Genomic DNA, 26,769 nt, shown 5'->3' on the forward strand with positions numbered 1-26,769 from the left:
ACCTTTCTTTCTAGTCTTAGTCTGGAAGCTCTGCTGAAACCTATCCACCATGGCTGACATAGTTTCCACCGTCATAGCAACCTACTGCCTGGTAAGCCCTCACAGGAGGCAACTATGAGTGGTACAGGGCGGGTGGGTGTGGGGACAGCCGTCAGACCAGACCAGCCCTACCAGGGCTTCCAGCTGGGTCCCAGCCCTGGAACCAGACACTGGCTGGGTCCTGGAGCACACAGTTTGGCCCTAAACCCACAGACACCTACTTCTATCCTGCCTTTGCCAGAAGTTTGCCTGGAGCAGTCTCTACCCCACTGCACCTCAAGTCTGCACCCTGCCATCATGAGTCCACTCCCAACTGTCACCCTTCCCTCGCTCATCCAAACAGCCCCATCTGCGACATCAGCCGGCCTCGACTGGCCCCATCCTGCTTAATTGTATTTTCCTGCTTGATGTATCTGCTTTGTTTGCCTTGAGTACCAGCTTCATGGTCTTTACTCAGCCCTTGGAGGCAAGCAGGGAGCTAGGTTGGCTCAGGAGCCCAGCAAGCCCTTGTTTACTCCACCCTGCTCACCACCAGCGGCCCCGAGGGCACCTGCCCCTCCAGCCACCCACAGCTCAGGTGGGGCCCAGGTTGGAGATGCTACGAGGAGCGTAGGAGGCACGGCCTGGCTTTAGGGAACAAACTTCCTCCCCTCTGCCTAGTCCTCAATTATCGAAGGTTTTCCCAACTCTATACGCCCACCCCCCAAGCAAACTACTGCTCCGTTCCCACCTGGCACAAGGAAAGGGGGTCATCAGCCCTCAGGAACCCTTCTCCCACCCGTTTACAAGCCTTATCCTACTGAGGGGTGGCAGTGCTGCCTGCTGAGCCTGACTGGACACGGATGTCCCCTTGCCCTGGTGGGCGCCTTGCCCCCCAAAGCTCAGCCAGTGCCCCACAGGCCCTGTGGAGGGGAAGACACAGGGCTCTTGTCCCAGGAAAAAACAACTAAGCACCAGGAGCCAGCTCGCCACAAACTGTTTAATGCAAGAAGTCTTTAGTTTTCTCCTCCCCACAGGCGAGTGTGAACAAGCCACCGCCCCTTACAGTGAACCTGAACCCATGAGGATGCCATCCTCATCTTTCCTAATGCTGCGTGGAAACGATGGGCTGTGGCCACCTGGAGGTCCCCACGCCATTCCTGGGGACCGGAAGCAGCAGAGAGAGACCCGGGAATCAGCGTGAGGGATGGTGCCAGGATTCCCTGAAGCCCACCCTTGGGGTGCCAGGGAGGGAGGCCATTCCACCTGCCACAGGGTCCTGTGCGATGGCTGTGCTGGGCCCTGGCAGCAGACCACTGGCCGCAAGGAGGTGCCCCCAAGGTCTGCACTGCGAGCAGGGAGCTGGGCCTGACCGCTCTCCCTGGCTCCGTTTCTGACTGCTCAGCCTCGGGGGTGTTCTAAGGACCTCCCATGCTGCCCTCCTTTGCCCCACAGGGGAGACGGGGAGGAGAGCAGAGGGCTTCCATCAGAAAAAGGGATAAAGTGGAAAGGGGCTGGGCTTCCTGGTCCCTGGACATCAGGCCCAGGCTGCCGCTCTCCAGGCAGGAGCAGCCCTGGCCCCATCCTCTCACCAGCACACAGCCACCCCCACATCCAGGAAGACCCAGCTCCTCCCCACAAGTGATGGGGGAGCACCAGAAAGTTCCAGGAAAGTGAGAGCGTGAAGGCTGGGGAGGACTACACTCCCGACAAACAGGATGGGGAGGGAGCTGGGAGAACCCCCTCCTCAGTCAGGGAACTCCAGCTCTGGGGGCCCAGGCAGGGGGTGCTCTGCAGGGCGCCACGGGGAATGGCTCCTGGGTGGAGCTGTCTGTAGCTGGAGTGTGGGGAAGGGGAGACAAGAGTCACAGCTTCTGAACAAGTGATTGGGATGTTGCTGGAAAATTCCATCAAGTATGAAAGGTATCATTTAAGAGAACAAAAGTTAGCTTATATATTTTTCCGGAAGACATTTCCTAACCCCCCTCCCCAACCCCATAAAAGGAGCTGGGCCTTGCTTCTGTGGCGGCGAGAGGGGAGAGGGCTCCTGGCATGTCAAAGCTAGTAGGATGTGAGAGGGAAGGGCAGGGCCTGTGACAGGCCCAGACCAGGGGCAAAGGCACAAGTACTACCCTAATTTGGGCACAGGACAGGGGCAGAGCTGGGGGGAAGCCACCATTCTGAGGAAGCCACACTCAGCTCAGAAACAAACCAAGGAGGCTCGATGGTTCCTGTGTTCACAGCTGTGGGCTGGGCCAGGCAGGCGCTTCCCCTGTGGTCAGCTGCTGCCTGGCCGGTGCAGCCAGGCCAGAGCTGGAGCCAGAGGGAAGGATGGGGAGAGAGCAGAGATGTATGTGGGGGGCTGCCAGACAGAGGAGGGGGCAAGAAAGAATACTGCCTCTAACGTTATATATTAAAAATATCCATAGTTCTTGTGCACAAAATTCCATCATTCACATATGAGTATCATCCCTGCCTCCCCTGTTGGCCCAGGAACAGCCTTAAAGAAAGATGGTGGTTTTCCTTTTCAAGAGCTGAGGAAGCATGGCTCAGTCTTTATGGACCTTGAGAACTGATGACCCGACCCTTCCCTTCCCCCCTGAGTCTTGGCCTCCCCGGCCTCTGCTAGCCTGGCTGCTGAGATGGCTGGGATGGCGGGAGGTGTGGGGTTGGGGCGTGGCCAGTCACTCATGCCTCCGCTTGGAGGGCGGGATCAGGTGCGGGGGCAGGTCGGCCGGCAGCTCATGGCCCTCCAGCTTGACCTTGATGAGGTGGTTGGCCAGGGCAAACTCCTCGTCGTCCAGCAGCCCGTCCTTGTCCACGTCAGCCAGCTTCCAGATCTTCCCCAGCACTGTGTTAGGCAGCTTGGACTTGACCATCTCTTTCTTGGCATTGGCCCCTGTGATCTTGCCGTTGACGGGTGACAGGGTGTAGAAGATCTCATCATAGGTGGGCTTGTCCTTGCCCACCACCCACTCGACGTCATCGATACCCTCACCGGCCCCCTCGCCATAGCCGTGCCCAAAGGGCCCGTTCATGGTGCCTTCAAAGGCGCCACCCTTCACAGCCTGGGAGGGCATCTGGGACTCCTCCTGGCGCACCATCACCATCAGCCGGGCGATGTCGTTGGCCAGCATGTCGTCCACTGTGTCCAGCAGCTTGGGTTTCAGGGCCTGGAACTTGCTAAAGTCCTGGGTCTGGAGGAGTTCCTGTGGGGAGGAGGGGAGGAAGAAGAACTGGGTGGGGTGTCCCCTCCAGACACCCCTGGCCTGGGCCTGGGCCAGTGGGCCCTGTGGCTGCAGAGTAGAGTGGCTCCATCACTAACCAGCCTGGGCGACTCAGCCACGCTGGGCTTGGACTCCCTAAGCTGTAAAACGGGGTAAAAGCAGGCTTCCCAGCAGGGCTGTGGTGAGCATTAACTGATGATGCCGTGGCGTGCTTGGCACACCCGCCCTCTCCCTACCACTAGGGTGAGTCACCCGTTCCCCTCTGCCGCGTCACTCGGGTCCACCTCTGGACTTGAGTGGGATGCTGCCAAGGTGATTCACCCAGCTTCCAGTTTCGGAGGCCCCACCCAATGGAGCCAAGATTCCCCTCCAGAGCTGGGCCCCGGGCCTTCCCCACTGATGGCCGCCAGCCCAGGCAGGCGGCTCAGGGCAGCACACCTGCATCTTGCGGAGGTTCGGGAAGTCACCGGGGGAGATCTGATGCTCCCGCTCAATCTTCTGGTAGATCTCGCCCAGGTTGTTCACCAGCTCCTTCTTTTTGCTCTCCTTACCAAAGACGTTGGGCATCTCCTTCTTTAGGGAACTGATGATGTAGGCGTGGACCTGGAAGACAGGGGAGGGGAGAAGGTCAGGCCTCTCCAGGGAATGGCTTCGTGGGTCCTATTCTCTGCTGAGGAACAAGGAAGTAGAGAGGTGGGTTTCAGCTCAGCGTTGCTGCTTCCACCACGGGACCCCATGGGCCAAGGGGAGGCAACATACCATTGTGGCCTGGGGTGTGACTGTTCACTGCCCCTGGACTGCAGGGTAAAACACACAGGAAGCAGGAGAGGAAATATCCTTGCACAACTTGCCATGACAGTTTAGAAACAGTCAAGGAGGGTGCGCCAACAAAGCGAGGTCTGTTTGTTGAGTACCACCAGACACCTCACGTAAACTCAAAACCAAATTCGCTGCCGTTGAGTCGATTCTGACTCATAGCGACCCTGTACGACAGAGTAGAACTGCCCCGCAGAGCTTCCAAGGCTGTAATCTTTACAGAAGCAGACTGCCACATCTTTCTCCCGAGGAGTGGTCAGAAGATTCGAACCACCAATGTCTCAGTCAGCAGCTGAGCACTTAACCACTGTGCCGCCAGGGCTCCAGGCACTTTACAAACTCTCCAGTTATCTCCCCTGTGACCCTGCAGGATCAGATTCTCATTATTCCCCTTGTACCAATCCGAAGAGTAAGGCTCTGAGAGGTTGAGTGACTTGCCCAAGGTACTGGGCTCATAAGTGGAGGAGCTGGGGCTGTAAGGGGGTCTGCCAGAGTCCAAGCCCATGCCCTTTCTAGGTCTCCCCTCCTGTGCCTTCCCTCCCCCGACTGTCCCCTCCCCCAGGCAGCAGAAATATGGGGCATGTTTCCCACAAAGCCCAGCCAAGCCCCACCTGTCCAATGCTCTCAAATGTGTAAAGTGCTTCCACAGAGCTCACAAACTTCCGGTGGGATAGAGTTTTGCTCCACTTTACCATCCTGACGTTTTCCCAGCTATTTCCAGTTTTATCTAAGCTCCAATACCTTGCTTAGGCATTTGCCATTTAGGGACAGCACACCCCTGTCCCCCCAACAGTGGTCGGCACCACTGGACTCCTCAGGTCCCTCTGCCTGCCAGAGTAGAGCTGCCAGGGGTGCCAGGGGCACCAGCTCCACTTCTCCTGCCTGCCACTCCACCCTCCAAGTCCCCTCAGCTCGGCCACAGCTGCTACCCAGGCCCCCAGCTGCACTACCAAGTCTAGGACTTCCTAAGGACGTGGTGGCAGGTGGGTCATGGAGAGCAGCAGCCACTGCTCTGCCTGCTGGACCAGTGCAAGTCACAGCGCAAGCAGAGACAGAGCCACTCACTCCAGGAAAAGAAAGAGTCTCGAAAAAACAGATGCAGGACCAAACAGGGGACCCCGGGTTTCCCAGGCCCGGTGACGCAGACAACCACAGGGGCAGGGAGCAGCAGTGGCCCAAGGTTCCGGTGTCTGTCCCAGAAGGCAGGCTGAGTGAGAGGAGAAGGCCTCACTCTGTGAGGCAGCAGGGGACGGAGCTGCACTGCCCTGTTGCCTGGGCAAGGCTCAGCCTCTCCTCCACCCACCACCACCTGCTCTGCGCAGGATGTCCTCCGAGGCCTGGGCCAGTGACACAGGTCTTCTCATGGGGTCTTGTCTGAGACCCTTCCTCTGCACACAGATCACCAGGGGAGCAGGTTAAAATGCACATTCTGGTTCAGGTGGAGCCTGGGAACCTGCATTCCTCACAAGCTCCACCACTGCTGGCCCATGGACCAAATCTGGCGGAGCCAGCATGGTGGTCAAGGGTGAAGGATCAGCTCTCATTACAGGCCAGGAAGCACCCAAATGCTACCCTCCAGGCCCCAAGACAGCAAGAGATACCTGGGCTGAGGCCTAGGTCTGGCCCATGGACCTGGGGCTCGGCACCCCTGCAGCTCCCCTCAACTTCCGAGGACAGAGGGAGCCACAGGGACGGGCTTCACTGAGGCCACAGCACCCACGACACATTTTCCTACTCATCTGCACCCCCAAGGTGGATGCGTACGCTTCAGGCTGTGAACACCCCCTTCCTCTGTGGTGGTTTCTCCCAAAAATCAGCGGACCACGGGGTCCCTGTGGCAGCCCTCACTGACCGGCCTGGGCTCCAAGGACAGGATGGGCCAGCAGCCGAGATCGTGCCGTAGGGTCGGGTAGTGACTCTCAAGTGTAGGGCTTGCCAGCCTGAGGAGGAACAGAGCCACACGCGGCCAGAGCCCATCTTGTGAACTAGCAACCCCTGTGCTGAAAGTGTCGCAAGAAGAGATGGAATCCTGTGAAATGCAAATGTTTGTGCCTGGTGCTTCCCGGCTGTTCAGACAGTCTAGGCCATATACTCTCGCCCAAAGGTCAACCCCCAGCCGCACTTCAGGACCCTCCCTCTTCCTGACTTAATCTGTGAGGTTCCACATGATGAGGGTCTTCAGAGTCTGACCTCCCAAAGGCACACGCTTGGCTCCCTGGATCTGAGGGCTCCACTGGAGGCGTGAAGCTGAATCTCCTAGCTCCAGCCACCCTGGGGTCTCACTCTAGTACTTGGCCAGGCGCTGAGACAGACACCAAACTCCTGAACAACTCACATCCTGCCATCAGGTACCGGGCCCTGTGCTCTACCCCGTATGCTCTGGGCCTGCACCCTCGTGCCCCTCTCTGCATGGCTCCCTGCCGCCCCAGTTTAACCATCTGCCCCCAAAGAAGACTGTACTGACCCAGGTTCCACCCACTGGGGAAGCACCCAGGGCTCACCCTGTGACAATACAAACACATTGAGCTTTATTGTCTGGTTAACTGTCCTGTTTTCCCCATTAAGGGCTGACGAGTGCCAGGAGTATGGGACGGTGTGTGTCATTTCCCAGTGGGTCCCCAGTGTCCAGCCCTGGGCCGGTACACTCAGAGCGCAACCAGCCTGTGCAGACAAGGACAGGAGGCTCAGAGCCCCAGCCCAACACCCACCTTGTCTCTGAGGCTGCCTCCTGGCTTCAGGGGTAACCTTCCATTTTTTATGTTTATATACTGTCAGCATAGTACAACCGTCTCTTAAAGCAGGGGTAGAAACCATGGAGGGATAGGTGGAGAGGGCACCCGGGGGAAGAAGCTCAGTTAAATGAAGGTGGCACAAATGGTGCACGTGGAAGGCAGGCTCAGAAGTAGTACCGCGCACGTCTGCCCACGTGGTCAGCTGCGGTGGGGCTTGGGCACCCATGTCAGACCAACCCCAGAACCCCCTCCTTGGCCCAGCTGCCAGCAGGCCCGCCCCCCAGGGTCTACCTTGGCCAGCCGCGCCCGCTTGATCAGGTCGTTGAGCTTGCGGAGGGCAGCGTTGCGGGGCAGAGACTGGATGTCCTTGAAAAGGTCCTGTTCTTCGGCCTCGAAGAGCTTGCGGTTGTCGGGGATGAGCAGCGGCTGGGACCAGAAGGAGCCGATGTACACCCGGGCCACCTCGGGGGTGTTGATGATCTTTCCCAGGGACCACATGAGGGCCCCATAGACCCGCATCAGCTGCTGGGTCTCGATCTGGTCGGCCTTGTTCAGCACCACGCGGATCTTGTCCTCGTGGTTCTTCAGGGCCTTGATGACTTCTGAGAACTCATCAGAGATGTCCAGCTTGTGGGCGTCAAAGAGCAGGATGATGCGGTCCACGCGCTCAGCGAACCACTCCAGGACCGCTGCAAAGTCGTACCCTGGGGGGCAAGAGAAGGGTGAGCTCAGGGGACTGGGGCCCAGGTTGCTCTCACAGCTCTCGCTTCTAACTTGGCTGCCGTTTCTTGGTCTGAGATCCTTTTTCAAATCTCCAGAAGGTACCAATCTGGACAGTATAGTACCCAGAGGGCAGGATCACCAGGTCCCCCTATTTCTGTACCACCATGGTAGTACCCTCATCCACAGCACCTGGCGTGAGTAGGTCCTTAACAAATAATGCAAAGGAAGCCATAATATCCACATCTAAAGTGGGTCAGGCTATGGCAAGAGTGAAGAGGAGATGCCAGCAACATGGCCCGGCACAGTACCCGAGCACGGCAGTCATCCTGGACAGCAGCATTAGTTGTCAATGCTCTCTGTTCAGTGCTATGGGCCAGGCTCCCTGTTTCGCATGAATCTCATTTACTCCCTAGGACAGGGGTTGGCAAACTACAGCCTGGGGACCAAATCTGGCCCACCACTTGTTTTCAGAAGTAAAGTTTTTTGGAACACAGCCACGCTCATTTGTATCGTCTATAACTGCTTTTGCTCTATAACGGCAGAGTTGAGTCGCTGCGACAGAAAATATTTGCTATCTAACCCTTACATAGAACCCTGCTGACCCCTGCTCTATAACACGCCTATGGAGCACTACAAACCACTTCCCTTTCCAGGTCTTCAGTGCTTCTCTAAAATCGAGTGGCTGGACTAGATATAAACTAAACTCTATTCTATGCTGTTCCCACCAACCAATTAAGGCCCTTTGGTGAACCTTACCTTCTGGGGTGGAGACTGCTAATTAGAATTCTTCCTTTAATAACAGAACTCTGTAGTTTTAGCTGAATTCATACCCAGTGTAAGATGGCATTTCCCAACCTCCCTTGCAGTAGAACCCAACAGAAAAATTTGTATGAGGCCTTTGTCCTTTTCTCCCTTCCTGAAGACGGGGATGCAGATGTGATGGTAGGAGCTGGAGCAACCACTTTGGGTTCAGAGACCGTAAGCTGCTTGTTCTGGACAGCTGCGGACTGTAACTTTCCACATAAATTGTCTGCTATCTGACTTAAGCCACTGGATTTTTAGGTCTCTACAATAGCTGTTTAATTTGTATTCTATTTTACAACTGTGCCTCTTCAAGCTCTTGAAAATAAGCCAGAGAAATCATTCCTATAGAGAGCTGGGACATTGCCCAGCTACTGACCAAAACCAATCCCCTCACCCTCACAGCCTGCTCCTACCATCCCCATGAAGAGCACCCACCACCTCTGACCAAGTTGCAGAATTAGACATGTGCTCTCTAGACTGCGGAGAACAGAAAAATACCAGGTAAAGGGGGAAGAATAAAGAAGAGGACAGAGCATCAAGGAAAAGCAGAAGCTGGGCCTGAGCGACCTACAGTGACACTAAGAGGGAAGCCCTCCTGTCCTCGTAAGGAATGTGTGGAGTGATACCCAGGTGCTGAGGGAAGCAGCACGCCCAGTGGTCTGATGCTATCTCTACCCTGCCAAGCCCTCTGGCCGAGTGCATCAACAGCCCAGGCTCCTGAGAGCCAAGTTCTCCTTGGGTCAGATCCTGGCCCCACTCACCAGGTCTTTAAGACAAACAGCTAACACAGATGTGTCTCATGAGTAATGTTTGGTTAGACACATTCCAGGTGCCAGGCTGGTACGCGCTTCAGAGTTGTCTGGGGGCCTGTAGCCGTGTGTCCAAGCCTCTGCCTACACGCAGGGTGCTCAGAAAGAACGCAGGCTTTCAACTAAGATGGCTCTGGGTTCAACTTCCAGCTCCAGGCGCTTACTATGCGACTTGAAGTTCCTGTTTTAACTTCTGAGTTATGCTTTATTATCTGTAAAATTCAAATAACAAGTCCTTCCCCAAGATGACGGGAGGGTAAGATGAAGTGGCATCAGGCTCCCAGCACAATCCTGGGTTGGTACACACGGTCACAGACCCAGGCCAGATGGGAGGAGTGACTGGCCCACAAGGGAAGTCCCTGTACAGGGAGCCAGGGCCATCGGCCTGGGACTCATCACTGGTCAGGAACTGAGAGCTACACACCCATGGCCTGGCTCTGAGGTCAGAGGCAAGTGGTTGCCCTTGTGGCAAGACATGGAAACTTCCAGAAAAATTCCAAACCTGATGCTTTAGTTGACTCACCATGGGCAGCTTCTCTACAGCAGCAATCTGCAACCCCTTCCTTACCCCCAAAACCAAAACAGTTGCCCTCGAGCTAATGCTAACTCACGGTGATCCCATGTGTGACAGAGTAGAACTGTCCTCCACAGGGTTTTCAAAGCTGTGACCTCTCAGAATTAGGTCACCAGGCTTTTCTTCCACAGCACCTTTGGGTGTATTCAAACCACCAACCTTTTGGTTAGTAGCTGAGTGCTTAATTGTTTGCACCACCCAAGGGCTCCTTCTTGTTCCAGCCACCTGAAATAGAACACTCTGATCAGAAACAGCACCTTGACTCACGGGAACATCTCAACAGGGTGGAGATGAGATGTACCTGGGGGGTTGGCATCTGAACTTCAGTCTGGACAGAGCAGCCAAACGAGACTGCCAGAGGCTGTGCAGAGGCCAGGGACAGCAATGCTCACAGACCCCGGGCTCAGGAAGTGTGGGATGGCTCCAAGCACGGGCCAGGATACTCTGTCACAGGCCAGGTTACTCCTGGGGCCAGTATGAGCAACCATGGCAGGCTGCCGGCTCCAAAGTACAAAGCCATTGAGGGCACCAGTCACGGTGCTGCTGGCTCCCAAGCTGCAGGAGGGGTCTCAGCGTAAAACTGTCAGTGTAAAACTGGAAAGAGAAGGGTCAGGGAGTGTTAAGAGAAACGGAGCAAAGACCCCAGTGCCACCACAGCCTGCCACCTGGGGGGAGCTGGCGCTAGGCCCCAGCAGGCGCCCTGGGTGGGTGCTGAGTCTACGGGCTGCCTGAGGCCCAGCTGCAGCCTTTTACGGCTGGCTGTGGGAGCAGTAGGTCAGCTCTGAAAAAGTGGGACTCAGGGCTAATGGCTGATCAGAGGCTCCTCGCTCAACAAAAACGCGGCCCCACTTTGCCCCAACGTCACACCTGGGCCTCAGACCACCACAAGCTGAAACTGATAAATCCACACAGCTGGGGCTGCAGCGAGGCCAAAGCTCAGTTATTTGGAGCAGGGACATCCTGATGGGCTCAGACTCAGCAGATGTTAACTTTGGCCTGGGAACTAGGACATCGCATGGGGAGATTAGGTCACACTCCCAAGCTCCACCCAATGGGCTTCACTCCCCCTATGGCAGGGGCAGGGGGAGGGTGATGAGGACAGCGAGAGAAGGGAGGTGGAGGAAGACCCAGTATCCCTGAATTACGGCACCAACTCTGCGGCTATGGGCCGGCCCAGACGCCCCAGGCAGAGGAGAGCCGCACCCCCAGTTACTGGCAAATACCTCAAGTTGATGTCAACACAACTAGGTCCATTTTTTTGCAGGGGAATGAAATTTCCTGTTTTTTTTTTTTTAGTATGTAAAAGATTCATACTTTTGGTGTGAGGGAAACAGGGTGACAGGTCAAATTCACCCACAGGTCACGAAAATGGTCATAACACTCAGACTGTGTCATTGCAGGTGTGACCGCCAGGGCCCCTAGGAAGATGTTTTGATAGGTACCAAGGGCCGGACCCCAAAGCTGGCAACGCCGAGGTGGTGAGCGCATCAAGAGCAGCTGGCAAGAGCAGCAAAACCAGCCTGATGCTTGGTCTGGAGCTCAGCTGCAAGTGACAGGACAGAAAAGGGCCCAACTATGACCAGGCCCCACCAGCCCCTGCCCCACAGCGCACCTCCCAGCCGCCCCACAGCATTGCCTAAGGCCAGGCCCTGCAGCAAGCCTTCAAGCTTTGGGACTCACTAGAGGGCTGAGTCACGACCATGCAGCCACTGGAATCAGCAGTCAGATACCACACACACACACCCCCCACTCCAACCAGCAATTCTGCAGCAAAAGCGGGAAGTTGTGGTAGGCTCGGTGAGATAGAAACCGGTGCCCACTGAGGAGGGGTATTGTGCTGTGTTAGGTCAGGCCTAGGGGACCCGGAAGAGCGGACGCCTGCTATCTCAGCATGGCCAAGGGCTGGGCAGCTGGGAAGAAACGGGCGGCCGGCGAGGTGAAGCACTTTGGCTAGGTGAAAGCCAGAGCCACCTCTGAGAAGGGAAGGTGAGTGGCCAAGACAAGCTCTGGCTCAAAACGTCCTGGGCTAGGGCAACAGGGAGAAAGAAAACAGTTGCTCTAGGCAACCAGGCCAAGTCAGCTGTGTTCTGCCCCAGGGAAGTATTTACACAGGCTTTTTGGATGGAAGGCTGAAGCCTACCTCTCGTCTTGGCTTTGTTCCCTCGCACCTCCTCCAGGCCTCTGCACTCTCAGCGGCGCCTAACTCTCCCCAGGTGCTGGCTGGCCTCCTGCAGCTCTGCTTTCCTGACCAGGGTCTAACCGTGCTTCCCGCTCCCCCAGCGCAGAGAAAGAGGAGCTGCTTGGATGGGCCCTTACCCTACCCCATAGCACTCTGCAAAACACAGGTAGTTCCAGCAGCTGGGGGAAAAGCTGCCTCATACATTCCAAAACTTTCTAGAACATGGAACAATAGAGGATTTGTCTCCAATCGACTTTTGCTTCCTGCCATTCAAGTTGTGTGGGCCTCGGTATTTGTTGTTACCCCTCCAGCACATGGATTTTCAACTCACGGTGGCCCAGGAACAAGGCGAGCAGAAGAGCAAAACAGAGACTCAGGAACACAGTGAGGCCTGGTTCCTGAGCTTCAGACAAGGACTCTTCTGGAATAGCACAGTAAAGAAAGGGGTGTCCCACTATGAGTCGGAACCCACTAGAAGGCAACAGGTTTGGTGTTTTGGTTTTTACTCTTAGGTAGTTGCCCCCGGAGAAATGAAAACACAGGTCCAGACGGCCCTGATTCGAATGTTTATTCCCAGCTTTATTCGCAACTGCCCCAAACTGGAAACAACTCAAATGTCCTCCAGCGGGTGAACGGATAAATCACCATGGTACATCCATACAATGGGATACTACTCAGCAACAAAAAGGAACAAATTATCGACACTCACAAGTACATGGGTGAATCTCAAAAGGGTGACTTGGTAAGAGAAAAAAACCCCACAAGTACATGGGTGAATCTCAAGAGGGTGACATGGTAAGAAAAAGACAGACACAAAAGGCTTCATAAGGTATGACTCCATTTATGACATTCTGGAAGAGGCACAACTTTTGGGACAAATGTCAGATTAGTAGTTGCCTGGGTCTGGGACTGACTACAAAGGGGCGCAGGAAACTTTTTGTGGGGACGGAAATACTCTACATCTTGACGGTGGTGGCAGTTATATGACTGTACACACTTGTCCAAACTCATAAAGCTGTACACCACAAAAGGACGAATTTTACTGTACGTATCATATACCAGGAAACCCTGGTGGCATAGTGGTTAAGTGCTACGGCTGCTAACCAAAGGGTCGGCAGTTCGAATCCACCAGGCACTCCTTGGAAACTCTACAGGGCAGTTCTACTCTGTCCTATAGGGTCGCTATGAGTTGGAATCAACTCGATGGCACTGAGTTTGTTTTACTGGATTTGATCATATAGCAGTTGCCACTTAGCCAACTCCGACTCATGGCGACCATGTCAGAGTAGAACTGTGCTCCATGGTATTTCCAATGGCTGAGATTCTGGAAGTAGAATGTCCAGCTCTTTCTCCCAAAGCACTTCTGGGTAGACTGAACCTCCAACCTCTCCGCAGCCAAGCACATTAACTGTGGGCATGACCAGAGACTCCATATGTAATGTCAAAAAAAACCCCAAACCCATTGCTGGCAAGTCAATTCCGACTCATAGCAACCCTACAGGACAGAGTAGGGGATTCCAAGGAGCGGCTGGTGGATTCGAACCGCCAACATTTTGGCTAGCAGCGGAGCTCTTAACCACTGCGCCACTAGGGCTCCATATGTAGACCTCAATAAATCCGAGCTAAAAATAAGCAACAAGAGAGAGGGGAAGAAAGGACTCTGGAGTCAGGTTCTCACTGGAAGCCTGAACCTTCCACTCAACACCAGCTATGTGGCCATGGTGATTTTTATCTCCCTCTGAGCCTCAGTATCTTCATCTGTAAAGTGAAGAGGACTTGAAGCACTTACTGATAAAGATCAAAGACCACAGCCTTCAGAATGGATTACACCTCAATATAGAGAAAACAAAAATCCTCACAACTGGACCAATAAGCAACATCATGATAAATGGAGAAAAAACTGAAGTCGCCAAAGATTTCATTTTACTTGGATCCACAATCAACACCCACAGAAGCAGCAGTCAAGAAATCAAAGGATGGGCTAATCTGCTACAAAAGACCTCTTTAAAGTGTTGAAAAGCAAAGATGTCACCTTGAAGACAAAGGTGCGCCTGACCCAAGCCCTGGTGTTTTCAATCACCTCACATGCACGTGAAAGCTGGATGATGAATAAGGAAGACCGAAGAATTATTGATGCTTTTGGATTGTGGTGTGGGTGAGGAATACTGAATATACCGTGGACTGTCAGAAGAACAAACAAATCTGTCTTGGAAGAAGTAGAGCCAGAATGCTCCTTAGAAGCAAGGATGGCGAGACTATGTCTCACATACTTTGGACATGTTATCAGGAGGGGACCAGACCCTGGAGAAGGCATCACGCTTGGTAAACTAGAGCGTCAGCAAAAAAGAGGAAGACCCTCAGTGAGATGGATTGACACAGCTGTAACAATGGGCGCAAGCATAATACTGATGGTGAGGGTGGCGCAGGACTGGGCAGTGTTTCGTTCTGTTGTACATAGGGTTGCTATAAGTTGGAACCGACTCAACAGCATCTAACAAGGACAACAAGGTGAAGACAACAAGTCTCTCCTTCATAGGGCTGTGTGAGGGTCGAGAGAGTGCCCCACACAATCTAAGGAAGCGCTTCGTAAATGTTTGCAATTATTTATTCACAGGCATCGTATTTTGAGCTCAAGGAGCTCAGACTCTGGTATGCGTGTAGGCAACGACCTGTTTCTAATGCACAAACGAAGCCTCGTGCCCCAAACATAGCACAAGCATTTGCAGGCACTCATGCCAGCTGCCGCCCAGCCCACTGAAGAACTGGCAGCTGGTGCAACAGGTGCCACACACCAGGAGCCACCTGGTACCCTCCTCCACCGTGCACAGCCCACGCCCCCTGGCAGCGCCCACAGGACTCCCTGCTAAGTGTGGGGGCCAAGAGCTGCCCAGCCAGAGCAGAGAGGGAGAGGCGACAGCAGAGGGGGGATTGTGGAGGGAGGTTCTCAGGAAGGTGGTTAAGCTGAAGCTGGGGAGCTCCGGAGAGGAGATCCTGGAATTTGAAGGGAAACCCCGGCTGAGTCACCACTTTCCCAGTATCCTGCTCAGGATGGGAGCGGCTATTACTCAGAAAAAGGTCTCCCTCGTCCAAGAATTCTGGGAAGCCCTGGCATTTTTAGTGTCTTTAAGCAATTTGCGATCCACTGCTAACCCAGAGGCTGGTGGTTTGAACCTACCCAGGGGCTCTGGCTATCTGCTTCCGTAAAGATGACAGTCAAGAAAAAGCTACGGAGCAGTTCTCCTCTGTAACACATGGGCTTCACCATGAGTTGGGGGCTGACTCCATGTGTACCAGGAACAGGGCAAAGCTTCACACATATAAATTCCAGTCATCAGCAACAAGAAGCCTCAGATGCTGGTACTGTTGTTCCTGTTTTACTGATATGGCTCCCAGAAGCCACCAGCTCCTAAAGTGTTTAGTTGGGACTTGAACTGCTGCTGTCACTGGCATGGCAGGCACCGTGATCTAAGAGGGACATAGCACTGGGCCTTGCTCCAGGCTTTTGGGGCACTCTCACAGAGCCTCCTAGGGTCTACAGAAAGCCCTTGGTGAGGGGCTTTTAGGGGTGCAGCATCTTTGGAGGTGGTTAAGCAAGAGCATGGACAGGAAGGGAGGGCTGCCCAAACACAGTGGCCCCCTGGGCCAGTGGCTCGGGAGGAGTACCCGACTAACCTCCCTAAGCAGGGCTCCTGTGCTGCTTCACAGAGGGCCTGGGGGCAATATTTGGCTGGAGGCAGAGAAGAGGGGGGAGAAAGAAGAGACCAGCAATGGTGTTCAGAACCCCAGCCCCAAGGTCCACTTCTGGGAGCAAAAGTTCCCGCTACTCCACAAACCCCAAACTTGAGTCTAACCTTGGCCCCGGGATAGAAGCAGAGGCAGCCTCTGTGCCTTTCAGGGGAGCTCCGAGCCCCCATCTCAGAGGCCAAAGCCTTGCCTAATTCAAGCTCTCAGATCCCCTCGCCATGCCTTCACACTGAGGCACCATCTCTCAGCCACGCCACACGTGTACAACCTCCGCCGGAGTTTAAATCCGGGCTCTGACCCGTGCTAGCCTGGTGTCATCTTGGTCTAATTGCCGACTTTCCTAAGCCCATTTCCTCATCTGAAAAGCAGTAGCTTCCTTGCAGACGCAGCTGCTGTGATGACTAAATGGAGCTAGTTCATGTGGCAGCGGTCAGCAGAGAGCAAGGCGCAACGCCAGCCAGGGCTCCACTTTCCTAATCCAAGTCGAAACAACACTTTCCTGCTTACACAGCTCTCCCAGGGAAACTGAGGCACAGATGTGAAGGCTCAGCTCACAGCCACGTAAAGACAACGGTGGGGTGTGAACTGGCCAAGCCCCTGCCTCCTGGGCTGGGGCCTCCATCTGGGTGTGCTTCCTTGCTGCCCACAATGAGGATCCGCTGTGGACCTACTGTGGGAAGCCTCTGCTCAAAGGCACTGCCTGGGCTGTGCAGGTGATCAGCAGCCCTGTGGGCCAAGGGTACCTGCCTTCCTGGGCCCCAGATGGCTTTATCAGTCACAGGGGCAGCACTTAAGAATGAACACTGTCCCCAAAAGTCACCTTTCTCTACTGACAGAGGAGAACATTACCTTTAAAGTCACTCAGGAGATGGTACAATAGGCAGAGCTGTCCGAGACCCCCCCCAGGCCCCTTTTCCCTGTCGCTCTTCTCAGGGCCTTGTGAAGAGCCCAGGCTGCATCCTGACCGCACTGGGGCTGTGTGGCCCTGCCTTATCTTTGCAGACAGAATTTCCTGCACACATTCAGAACCACGGGGAAAAAGGAAAAAAATCAGGAGGGGCCAGGCAGACAGGGGTGGGGCGGGGTGGGGTGGGGTGGCGGGGGGATGGAAGTGGGTGTAATTAGCAGTTCTCACATCCACGCACCTCCAAAAGCCTGTTCGATCGATGCACAGGGAGCCAGGTCGGGGCCCACGTTGCTGCAGGGCACTTGCCCAAGACCTATGCTCTGGGTTGGCCCCATCTCTTAGAGGGAAACACCTGCTTTCCACCTCGTTGGCAGGTGGGGGGCCTGGGACTGTGCCAACTCTGACTTCCTGGGAAGGGGGTGAGTGGCCAGGTCCACGAGGGGTCTTTGCATGACCGATGGACAGAGTATTCAAGGAAGAGAATTGCACCCATTCTCCCGTCCACCTAGTGGTCACCACCCCCAGGAGTCCACACCCAGCACAGCCAAGAGGTACCACGCAGTGGTCATCCACCCATAAAATACTGACCCCAAACATATTCCACGGCGAATCCCAATTTGGTAACTTTTAGTGAAATATACTTAAACCAAGACCTTTGGGAGATAAGGAGGGGAAGAAAAGAATCTAGTAAACAAGCACTTTGCTCTCATTTCAAGCAGGAAACTCCTCTGCCACTCAGTGAGGCAAACACCTTACTCTGCCTTCTCCTCCTGCAAATGATGGGGTGGGGGACTGCCTGGCTGCTTAGGGGCCCAGAGGAGCCACACCCTACACCTCAGGGGCCTGGGCAGACCCTGAAGGGCAGAGCACTAGCCATGCACTGCACGCTCCTGGTGGCTGACTCCGCCACTGTTGTCATCTGCAAAGGCACGTCCCCTTCCACAGCCCGGCCACAATCCAGTGCTGTCTGGATTCGCTCATTCACTGACTATGGGGCGCACTGAGACATCACTGCCGCTCCTCCCGAAGTCCTAACCAGGAAAGGACGCAGCAGGGACAGGACAGTAGAAGGGTGGATCCCAGCAGGGCAGGGTAGCGCATACATCAAGACTTGTATTCAAAACTTCTCAGCCTGCTAAGCTCTGGACTCGAGGCTGAAGTGCCAAAGATAGCTCAGTGGGGCTTCACAGCACAGGGTGGAAAACAGCTGTTTCTGAGTTCCTTTTTATGAGGCAACATGGGCCGTAGAACCCTAGGCCTGCGCGTATTCTCAAATACCTTCGCTCCCTGCACTGAGGGCCAGGCTGAGCAGCCTGCAGCATTCTGGGAAGACAGGCCTCCACCTGTGGGCTACTGTCCCTTATCTGAAGATGTGTACTCACCACTGAAGGCCTAATGCCTGCTGGGGCTAGAGCATTGTCCAAAGCCCCGAGGTGGCTCGGCCTCTAGCTGATGACCTCTATCTGATGGCCATGTCAGGAGAACCCAAGTCCACGTCCTCCTCCAGGTCATACCCAAGATTAACTCCATGGAGCCTCAGCTGTTGTGGTTCTTTCTTTTGCCTTTTACAAGTAACTTATTCCAATTTTCTAGCCTTGTTTTACCAAATGACAGGGCTTTTTTTGATTATCAGGTACGTTCTTAAAACCACGTTGCAACAGTAATAAAGAACAGTAAAAAAGAACAAACATAGCGATTGCTTTTTTTTTATGAGGTGTTCCAAATCTACTCCCTTAAACTCCCAGGAGTGACATTTATCACCAGGGTGGGGAGAACCTAGAATCTTAACTGGTGACTTTTAAACCCAATTTAGATCTGCAGATAGAGCACTTTCAGTGTGCTCACAGCCTGGAGAACAAAAAGCCCTGGTTTCTCGGCACCCGGAACAGGCCCGCACCCCCACAGAGCCACCAGAGAGAGACAAGGACATCCCCCACTCCCAATCTCAGGCTGCCACCTTCAACTGCAAAGCTCACCACTGCCCGGTGGCCAAGAGGGAAATAGTCAGAAAAGATTTGCAAGTTAATTATAAACAAATCTGGTCACTTGCCCTTAACCCCTCCGAGTTTCATCTTATTTCACTTTCATGTCTGCAGCTGCGAAGCAGCCTCCACTTCTGAGGAGGCCAGGTACCACCCTGCTGTCTTCACGCTCCCCAGGAGAGCACTCAGGCCCCACGCTGCCCTTCTTTCTACCAAAGGGGAGTTCAGGCTCATCCTGAACCAGATAGTTAGAAAAGCCTGGCAAAATCTGGACAGGTGTTTCCATCACTGGACTGGGCCTGTGCACCACTGCTGGTGCTGTTGGTTGCTGTCGGGACAACTCCAACTCATGGCGACCCTGTGTTGGCAAAGTAGAACTGCCCCTGCAGGGTTTTTTAAGGCTGAGACCTTTTGGAAGGAGATCACCAGGCCTGTCTTCTGAAGCACCTCTGGGTGGGTCTGAACCACAAATGTTTCGGCTAATAGTCGAGCACTTCAACAATTCTGCCACCCACAGACTCCGGTGCACCAATCCTCAGCATGAAAACCCTATGCCACGCACAGCACCCAGAGGCTGCTGATGACCACCATTTAAGCAAATTTCCACTAGCTCCTCAACGTCTAACAGACCTCTGCTAGCTTCTCCTTTTGGCTCTGGAGGTCCTGCTCACTAGGCACGTACACAGCTTTGGAGCTGTGGGCTCACGCACAGCAGTGCTACCTGCTGGACCTGGAACACGGCTATGGAGCAACTCCCTTTGAGCCCACACCTCCCAATTCGCTCCCCTTTCCAGGTGTCCCAGGGGCCACACAAAGCTGGCTGTGGCCTCGCCGTGACTGTTCTTGTGAGCTTGGCAGAGGGAGTCAAGGAACAAAGTAGCTCCTGGCTCTGTGTCCCAAGCACTGTGCAGACAAAAGGCTCCTGTCAAATGGTTTTTCACTTGGGTACACTGAAAACAAGAGCCCAGGGTGGGAAGAAACCTCCAGGGCAGCACCTGGTCCATGTCCCAGACGTCAAACAGAAGCTGTCTGACTAGACCAGGTGCTGGCGGTGGTCAGGATGGGTTACCTCTGCTGATGCGCTGCTTCTCTCCGGAGAGGATTCCGGGAGTGTCGATGATGCTTATGCTCTCCAGGACAGGGTTAGGCAGCTGGGCGCACATGAACCTGCAGGCAGCAAGAGCCGGGAAGAGAGGGGTCAAGGCCACGTTCTTGCTGCTCACAATGTGACCACAGTGCTTTCTGCACGCCTTCATCGCCACCTCTGGCTTCCCTTCCGAAAGCGAGCAACTTAAAGGTCATTGCCGTCGTCTTCATTTCCAGGGTGGCCAGCACGTGTATGGACCTTCTGAACTGGGAACCCAACCAGCAGCCTGAAACTGACCCACATCAGCACTTCCCTGCATTAGCTTTTCCCCCAGAGTTCGAGAGTTCAACTCTCAAGTTGCTGACTTGTTAGTGAAAATTCCACTAGCCTCGGTCATCATTCAACTCAGAAGGGAAATGGGGGGGAGGGGGGGTGACACTAGGACCTCAGAATTCCATACTGAAATTTTCAACCACTTGGCTAAATTTCTACACACCAAAGAGAAATGGTCCCTTCCTAATGCTTCTGGGGCCAGGTCCAGCCCTCTCCTTTCACCCAGTGGCTGGGGGTGAAGGGACGGCAAACGGCTGGTTGATAATGGGGTAGGGAAGCACAGACACACCATTCTCTGAAAATCAAAGCAGGCCAAACAAGAACAAAGCCACGGGGAGGCCTGCGACTCATGGGTGAGGGCTTAGTTGTGTGTGCCTGAGTTCCACACTAAGCTCAGAGCGGCCAGGCTGTCCAAACTGATAGCTGGGATTCTTTACTGGACACAAAAGAGGGTCCTTTAAAAACTTCTCTGAAAAAGGTATTGTGAGCAAAGAAAATACTGACTCATTGTCTGCAGGACGCAGACATGGCCTGACCAACAGTGGGGAGGAATCTGAACTGTTTAGTGTGGCTGCTGGCCCCATCCCCCAAGTGACCAGTGGCCCACAGGCTGGGAGCAGCTGGCCAGGGTGAGAAGTGCCGTTGCAAGTGCCAACAGAGCAAAACCAGCTGACCCGCACACGGGTGAGCAAACCTTGGACCTTCTCGCTAGCACCAGCAGCGAGCCGACTGTTGCATGCCATAAACAACTATGCACCAGGAGAGAAGGTAAAATAGAAGGATGGGCAGGCGAACTAGCTCTGAGAAGCCACACACATCCAAAAGCTTTGGAAGGAGCCTGGCGAGCAAGTTCACACCAGGACAATGCAGTGGCTCTGCAAAGGCCAGTGAGTGCGGCAGAAAACACGACCGGGAGTGGGCCGCGTGGATGGGTCCCGTCTTCACCAACAAGGACACAGGGATCTCTTCTCTTACTACAAGTGAGCAGCACCAGTTACGCAACAAGGAGTTTTCACAAGACTCTCTTAGGACACCCTGATCGCACCCTGCCTAGGTCAGCCCCATTAGGGCAGCCACTCAGGTCTAAAGTCTGGAAAGTCAAGTTCATGATTCAATGGGTCTCTTTAAGAGTCTGGGAGAGGCTGTATCAGCCAGAGAAAAGCCCCCTTTGTTGTGCCCTCCTTCCCCAGCTGCACTGTGCACCACACATCCTGACACAGCACAAGTGAGCGCAAACCCCCCAGCCCAGGCCATTAGTGGTCAGGGACCCTCTGGAGATAAGGTGACGGCAGGAGGGAAACAAAAAGTGTGGTGGTCGGGTCCTGTGGTCATCTAAGTGCCTGTCGTGGACCAAGCGCTCCTGCCAGCTCTTTTTTGCATAGAAGCAGCCATAAGCGGAGGTTGGCTATTCAAAGGCCAGGTGGTTGGTGTGATCTCAACAAGTCACCTGGGCCCTCTGAGCCTCAGATTGGACAACCAACAGGGCTAGATAAAACTCTAGGTCCCCAGATTCAGAAAAGGGCCACGTGACCTGCCTCTGCCTTCAAAAAAGGTGTGCTCTTGCACTCAACGGTGAAGCCCTAAAGACAGCAGAGGCAGGTGTAGTTAACCTTCCTTCTAGCGTCCCAAAGTCCTAGATGAAAGTAGAGACCTCAAGTGTGGAATTTCCGACATAGCAGCCAAACTTTCCACCCGCTAAGTAAGGCTTCCACCAGCTGACTGTCTGAGCCAACTGTTTCTCACGAAGCATCATGATTCTAAAACTCAGGGAAATTGGAGGAAGGCCCCAGGCTAAGTGGACCTGCCTCTCTGGGGCTTCAGTCAGAAGCGCCTCTCAACTCTGGCTCCAGCACTCAAATCCTGAGCGCCATAAAACAGGACAGCTATAAAACACACCTGAAAGCGGCAGAAAACCAGGGAGAAGCCCATTGGTCTTCTCTGGGAAAGGTCAGCTCTGTGCCCAGCGGAGGCCTGGCCACTGGCTCCACTCAGAGACAGGCTAGCCCGCCCTGTGGGGCTGAACAACTCTGGAAGGAAAGGAATGTGATCATACAGGGCGGAGACCTGGACAGCAAGATTCAAGGATTCTTTTCTAGGCTCTTCCTCGGACTCAGCCTTTGAAAGGCACGTGAAGTCACTCCCTGAATGGGACGTGGGAGAGATGGCAGAAGCTGTGTCCTTTGGTATGTCCTGGGGGGGGGGGGAGGGGGAGGGTTCATGACCACTGACAGCACTGTCCAGTTCCTTTACAGAAAGGTGAGCACCCACTGTGAGGATGAGAATCTTGGAGGACTACCCTCATCGTGAGGAAGCAGGTTCTACCCACTGAACTGGAGAAACTGAGGCCCAATAGTTTAGGGGGCCTCCTAGAGAGTCTACATTAGGACTTAGGGACTGGATCCCATTCCTGGGTCCCACCGCCTCACGCACTGCAGATTGTTCCAGAGCAGCCTCTGGGAGAAGTGTCCATCTGTCTGCTGGGGGCTGCCCGAGTGCGCGGGCCACAGCAGAGCTTCCCTGGCCCTCCACAAACCACGGCCCCAGGGGAGGCAAAGCAGAAACACACACCACACCAGCCCAGAGAATGGCTGAAAGTTACATCGTGTTCCTCCATAACGCTTAAGAAACAGACCCTTGAAGTAAGTCAAGGGGGAGGGGGGAAGAGATTTGAATGAACTGGGTGCATGCCGCCCAGGGGAAGGACTGGGGGCAGGAGGTGGAGACCTAGAACAGGAGGACAGGAATCTGTCACCTTCCCAGCGCGGGCCCTGGTTGCCAGGGAAGTGGGGCTGGGGTCTGTGGGAGGGTTTGGGAGTTAAACTGATGACCTGGACAATTCTGGGGGCGGTAGAAGCCGGGGAAACTGGCGACGCCTACTCCCAGACCTCGGGAGTGGGCTTTCTGTGGGACGCGACAGGGGCTCCTGTCCCAGGGAGAGGTTGTTGAGGGGTCCCTCCGGGGCCTCGGAGACAAAGGACGATGGGGGCGGAGGCCGAGGGCGGGTCGGGTCGGGGCCCGAGTGCGCGATCTGGGCCCTGGTCCCCCCCGCCCCCCGGGATCGCGGGGTGGGGGGAATACCTGTTGAGGAAGGCGTTGCCGAAGGCGTTGAGCTTGCGGAAAGGGCGCCGCGGGTCAACAACGAGCGCGTTGCCGGGCACCACGCCCTCGGTGGGGCCGTGCATGACGGCGATGAAGGAGTCGGTGGTGGGCTCGGGCCCGATGCGCATCCCCGGGAAGTCCTGCTCGATCAAGTGCCGGATGAAGGTGGTCTTGCCCGTACTGTACTGGCCCACGAGGAGCACCATGGGCTTGTTGTCGAAGTCGGCGTCCTCCAGCGCCGGCGAGTGGAACTCATGGAAGCGGTAATGCTCCTCCAGGGGCAGCAGCTTCTGCGCGTAGAGCTGCCGCAGCCCCTCGGCCACCGTCTGGAAGAGCTCCGGCTCCTTCTTGCGGCGGGCATCCTTGCTGACCCAGCTGAACATGTTTCTGGACACGGGGCTGGCCGCTGCAGGCAGATCGGTGGCTGAGAGCGGGACGAGGGCCGGGGCCGAGGCGAGGCGGGGCCGGACCTGCCGGCGGAGGGGCGGCGGCGGGGCCGGGGGCGGGGGCGGCCCACACTGCGCAGGCGCACGCCACGGCCCGCGGAGTCGCCCTCTGCAGAGTGGAGCGCGCGCCGCCCCGTGCGCCCTTTATAAGGCCAGGCCCCGCGTTCTGGAGCGCGCGCTCCCGCTGCGCGGCACAGCGGAGACTTGGGAGGATAGGGGAGGAGCCGTTCCCGTCCCCGCCCACGAACCCGCGCCACGTCCTCCTCTTCCCTGCCTCCCATTGGCCGGTTCCAAATCTCGCGAGCCCAGTTTGCCCCGCTCCTTGGCCCTGGCCGCCATAACTGGTGCCGTGGCAACCGCACCTGTTTCGCCCCGCCCCTAGTAGGGCGGCTCGCGGAAGTGCTGCGGTTGAGTAGGCGGAATGTGGGAGTCGGGCGCGAGGCAGTCCCCAGGGGCTGCCCGCCCTCCAGCGCTCGTAGACCCCTCCACCCGGCCTCAAGTTTCCGAGAAATACTCAGACATCCCAGCTCTCTGAATACCCAACCCATCCCCAGTTTGACCCCAGTTTGATCCTCCTTCTTCCACCAAAAGAATCCTCGAAGTGTCAGAGGACCCTGGGGCCACAGCTCCTCCTTTCCTGCACTGCCCTTTGTTGCTTCCTCGTCTTGCCCCTGCTTCCATGACTCGTAACTCCCTCTCATCCCCTCACCTTTCGTCTGCCTTGGGAGACGGAGAACCAAGAAAGGAGTAGTAGGGGAAGGTGAGGGAGGGGAGAATCCGAGGCAGAGTGGTGTCTAGGAAAAGAAACACGGGGAGGGAGAAGGCCGAGGAGAAAGACAGACCAGCAGCCAGAGGCCTGACCTCCCCTGAGGCCAGCAGGCTTGGAATTGGGAGATGGACACAAGGAATGGAGGATATGAATGACTTGCACCTGAGTAGGGAGAAGAGGCCTGTCTGAAGAGGCTGCAACTGTGGAGGGTGGGCCGGAGGAGGTAAAGAGGAAGTCGAGGCCCTCTGGCCACTTGAGTTTTGAGGAAGTGAAATCGGAAATTCCCTATGTGGGAAAGAGGGGAAATGTGGGGCAACAATGAAATCTTGTGGGAATTTAGGGGAATTAAAAAACCCAAATACTTCCTCTTTCTTCTCAGGGTCACCACCGTTACCATCTTTTAGTCTGGTCGGACTGTGGCTGTGACCCCCCCCCCTTACCAGTTTCTGGCCGTTCCATTAGGCTTGTCCCCCCGTCATCACCTCTGGTCACACATAGTCTCTCTTGGCTGTCCGGGCTGGTGAGAATCTTCAGTAGGTGAGGTCAGAACTTTGGGGACTGTGATTGTTACGTAAACAGGACACCAAAGTGTTGTGGGGTGGGGGTGAGCAGAGTCTCCTGGACAGATCTAAAATGAACCTGGGGACTTGAAGTCCTTCAGACCATCTCTCTGACTTCTTAGGAGATGTGGAAACCTGTAGGGCTGGGTGCCTATATCCAGGAAGAAAGTAGGCTGGGCAAGAGGCTAAGAGGTAGGCTGGAGTCTGGGAGAACTTGAACCTGAGAAGAAGCAGCATATCTTAGGGGAGATGAGTCAAGTCAGAATCAGAGAGGGCAAGATGGGAGAGTTAGTTACCCACCCCTTGTTACACTTGTGGAGCAGGTATTCCTGAAAGAAAGGCCTCAGTACCTTCTGAGGGATGTGCCGTTGTGGGTCTGTTTTTCTGCCTAACCCCCTTTCCAATAAGATTCTCTCTGCCCTCTCCATGCCCATGCATCCCACCTTGTCTCTCAGCCTACTTCTTCCTTTCTCTTGCCTGTTCAAGGGCAAATTCTTGCTTCTTGCAGCCTTCTCCCAATGCATAATTGATACCATGAGAAAGAATGAGCATATGAGGGGCAGAGTGGAAAAGGAGCGGGGCACGCAGGAAAGACTGGGAGGAGATGCTTCCGAGAAGTATCTCTTGTACCAGATGACAGAGCAGGCCAGTAAAATAAGAACTGGAAATGTCCCCTGGAGTTGGCATGATGAAAATCATGAACCAAGTAAGTGAGAACACTTTGGGGGGATGGTGGGAACAGGATGAAGTAGGGAACAGAAGGTGAGAAGCAGGAACAGAGAAAAGAAATCTCACTCAGAGGTGATGATGGGGTGGGGAGTAGCCAGAGAGGGCTGCAGGGTGAAGGACTGGTGTCATGGCTGAAGAGGTGAAGATATTCTATGTTCCTTTGCAGAGGAGGAGCCTGAAGACAGGGAGATGGACTAGCCAAGGAGGAAGGAAGGTCTTGGAGGAGCAGGGTTGGCTGGGCAGAAGGAAGGAAGGTTGGCTTTATACGGGGAGAAGGGCCCAGAGACTCTCAGTCTGGGCCTGGAGGGATGGGGACATGACATTAGGGAGTGGGGCCAAGCATGTTCGACAAGGCCTTCTACCTCTCCAGGTTGCAGAAGGCTGGGTTGGCGCCAGGAGGGGACTGAGCCTTTGACAGAACAGACTCCTGGATTTTTCCAGACAACTCCATACCCCTAACATACTCCCTTTTTCCCAGCCCATGGAATAGGAAAGGGAGGTTTGGTTGCCCCTTGCTCCTGGCCTCATTGGGTGTTTGACCTCTTCATCGCCATCTTACTGCCACGGCTAGGCATGGTCTTCTGCAGATAATCAGAGCTGGTGCCTCGGGGCTCCTGGGATGGGCCACCCATTCCTTTGTTCTCTCTCTGAATCTGCCCTTTTAGAAGCTGGTTCATTCTGTGCTTCCAAGCAAATGTCTGTGCAGTGCAGCTGACTCTTCTTGAGCCCCCAGCAGCCTGCTGGACATGTCCTCTTCCAGGCCCCACCTCCACTGCAGGCCCAGAACCCCACCTGGCCCCACTTACCTCCGTAGTCTCTTCTGGTCCTTGGTATGTCACCCTTGGCCTGTTATCACAGCCTCTGATGAGCCTCTCGCCCCATCTCTTTACCCTTCCAGAATAACCCTCCTGATGTAGCTTCTCGCTTTGCAAAAGCAGGCATTTCTCCTCTGCTCTGCAGAGGGTGAAATTGAAGGACGTTTATGTTGCTTCCCATCTTTTGCTCTCACAGACAACTCTGCTGTAAATCATCTTACACGTATATCATTTCTCAAATATGCAAACATGTCTTAGAACAAATTCCTGAAGTTGAGCATTTATAATCTTGGTAGATGGCAACAAACTTCCTTCCTGGAAGTTGAACTAATTTACAGTCAGTGGACTTCCTCTAGACTCAGGCCTGCCTCGTCTGTTCTCACCACAAGGCCCTCTGACACATTGAGAATATTCTG

General features: G+C 54.9%; 1 protein-coding gene across 1 annotated transcript; it reads right to left on the reverse strand.

The window, feature by feature from the left end:
• Nucleotides 1–1,000: 1,000 nt before the first annotated feature.
• EHD1 (EH domain containing 1) lies at nucleotides 1,001–23,549 on the reverse strand. Its single transcript, XM_049892414.1, has 5 exons — nucleotides 23,014–23,549; nucleotides 19,585–19,682; nucleotides 7,085–7,497; nucleotides 3,684–3,848; nucleotides 1,001–3,227 (listed from the first exon to the last, which is right to left on the reverse strand). Exons 1-5 carry the CDS (start codon nucleotides 23,415–23,417, stop codon nucleotides 2,703–2,705), a joined length of 1,605 nt encoding a protein of 534 aa, XP_049748371.1. The 5' UTR covers nucleotides 23,418–23,549; the 3' UTR covers nucleotides 1,001–2,702.
• Between the last annotated feature and the right edge of the window lie 3,220 nt (nucleotides 23,550–26,769).

This window comes from Elephas maximus, chromosome 7 (genome assembly GCF_024166365.1).
Source record: "Elephas maximus indicus isolate mEleMax1 chromosome 7, mEleMax1 primary haplotype, whole genome shotgun sequence".
NCBI lineage: Eukaryota > Metazoa > Chordata > Mammalia > Proboscidea > Elephantidae > Elephas > Elephas maximus.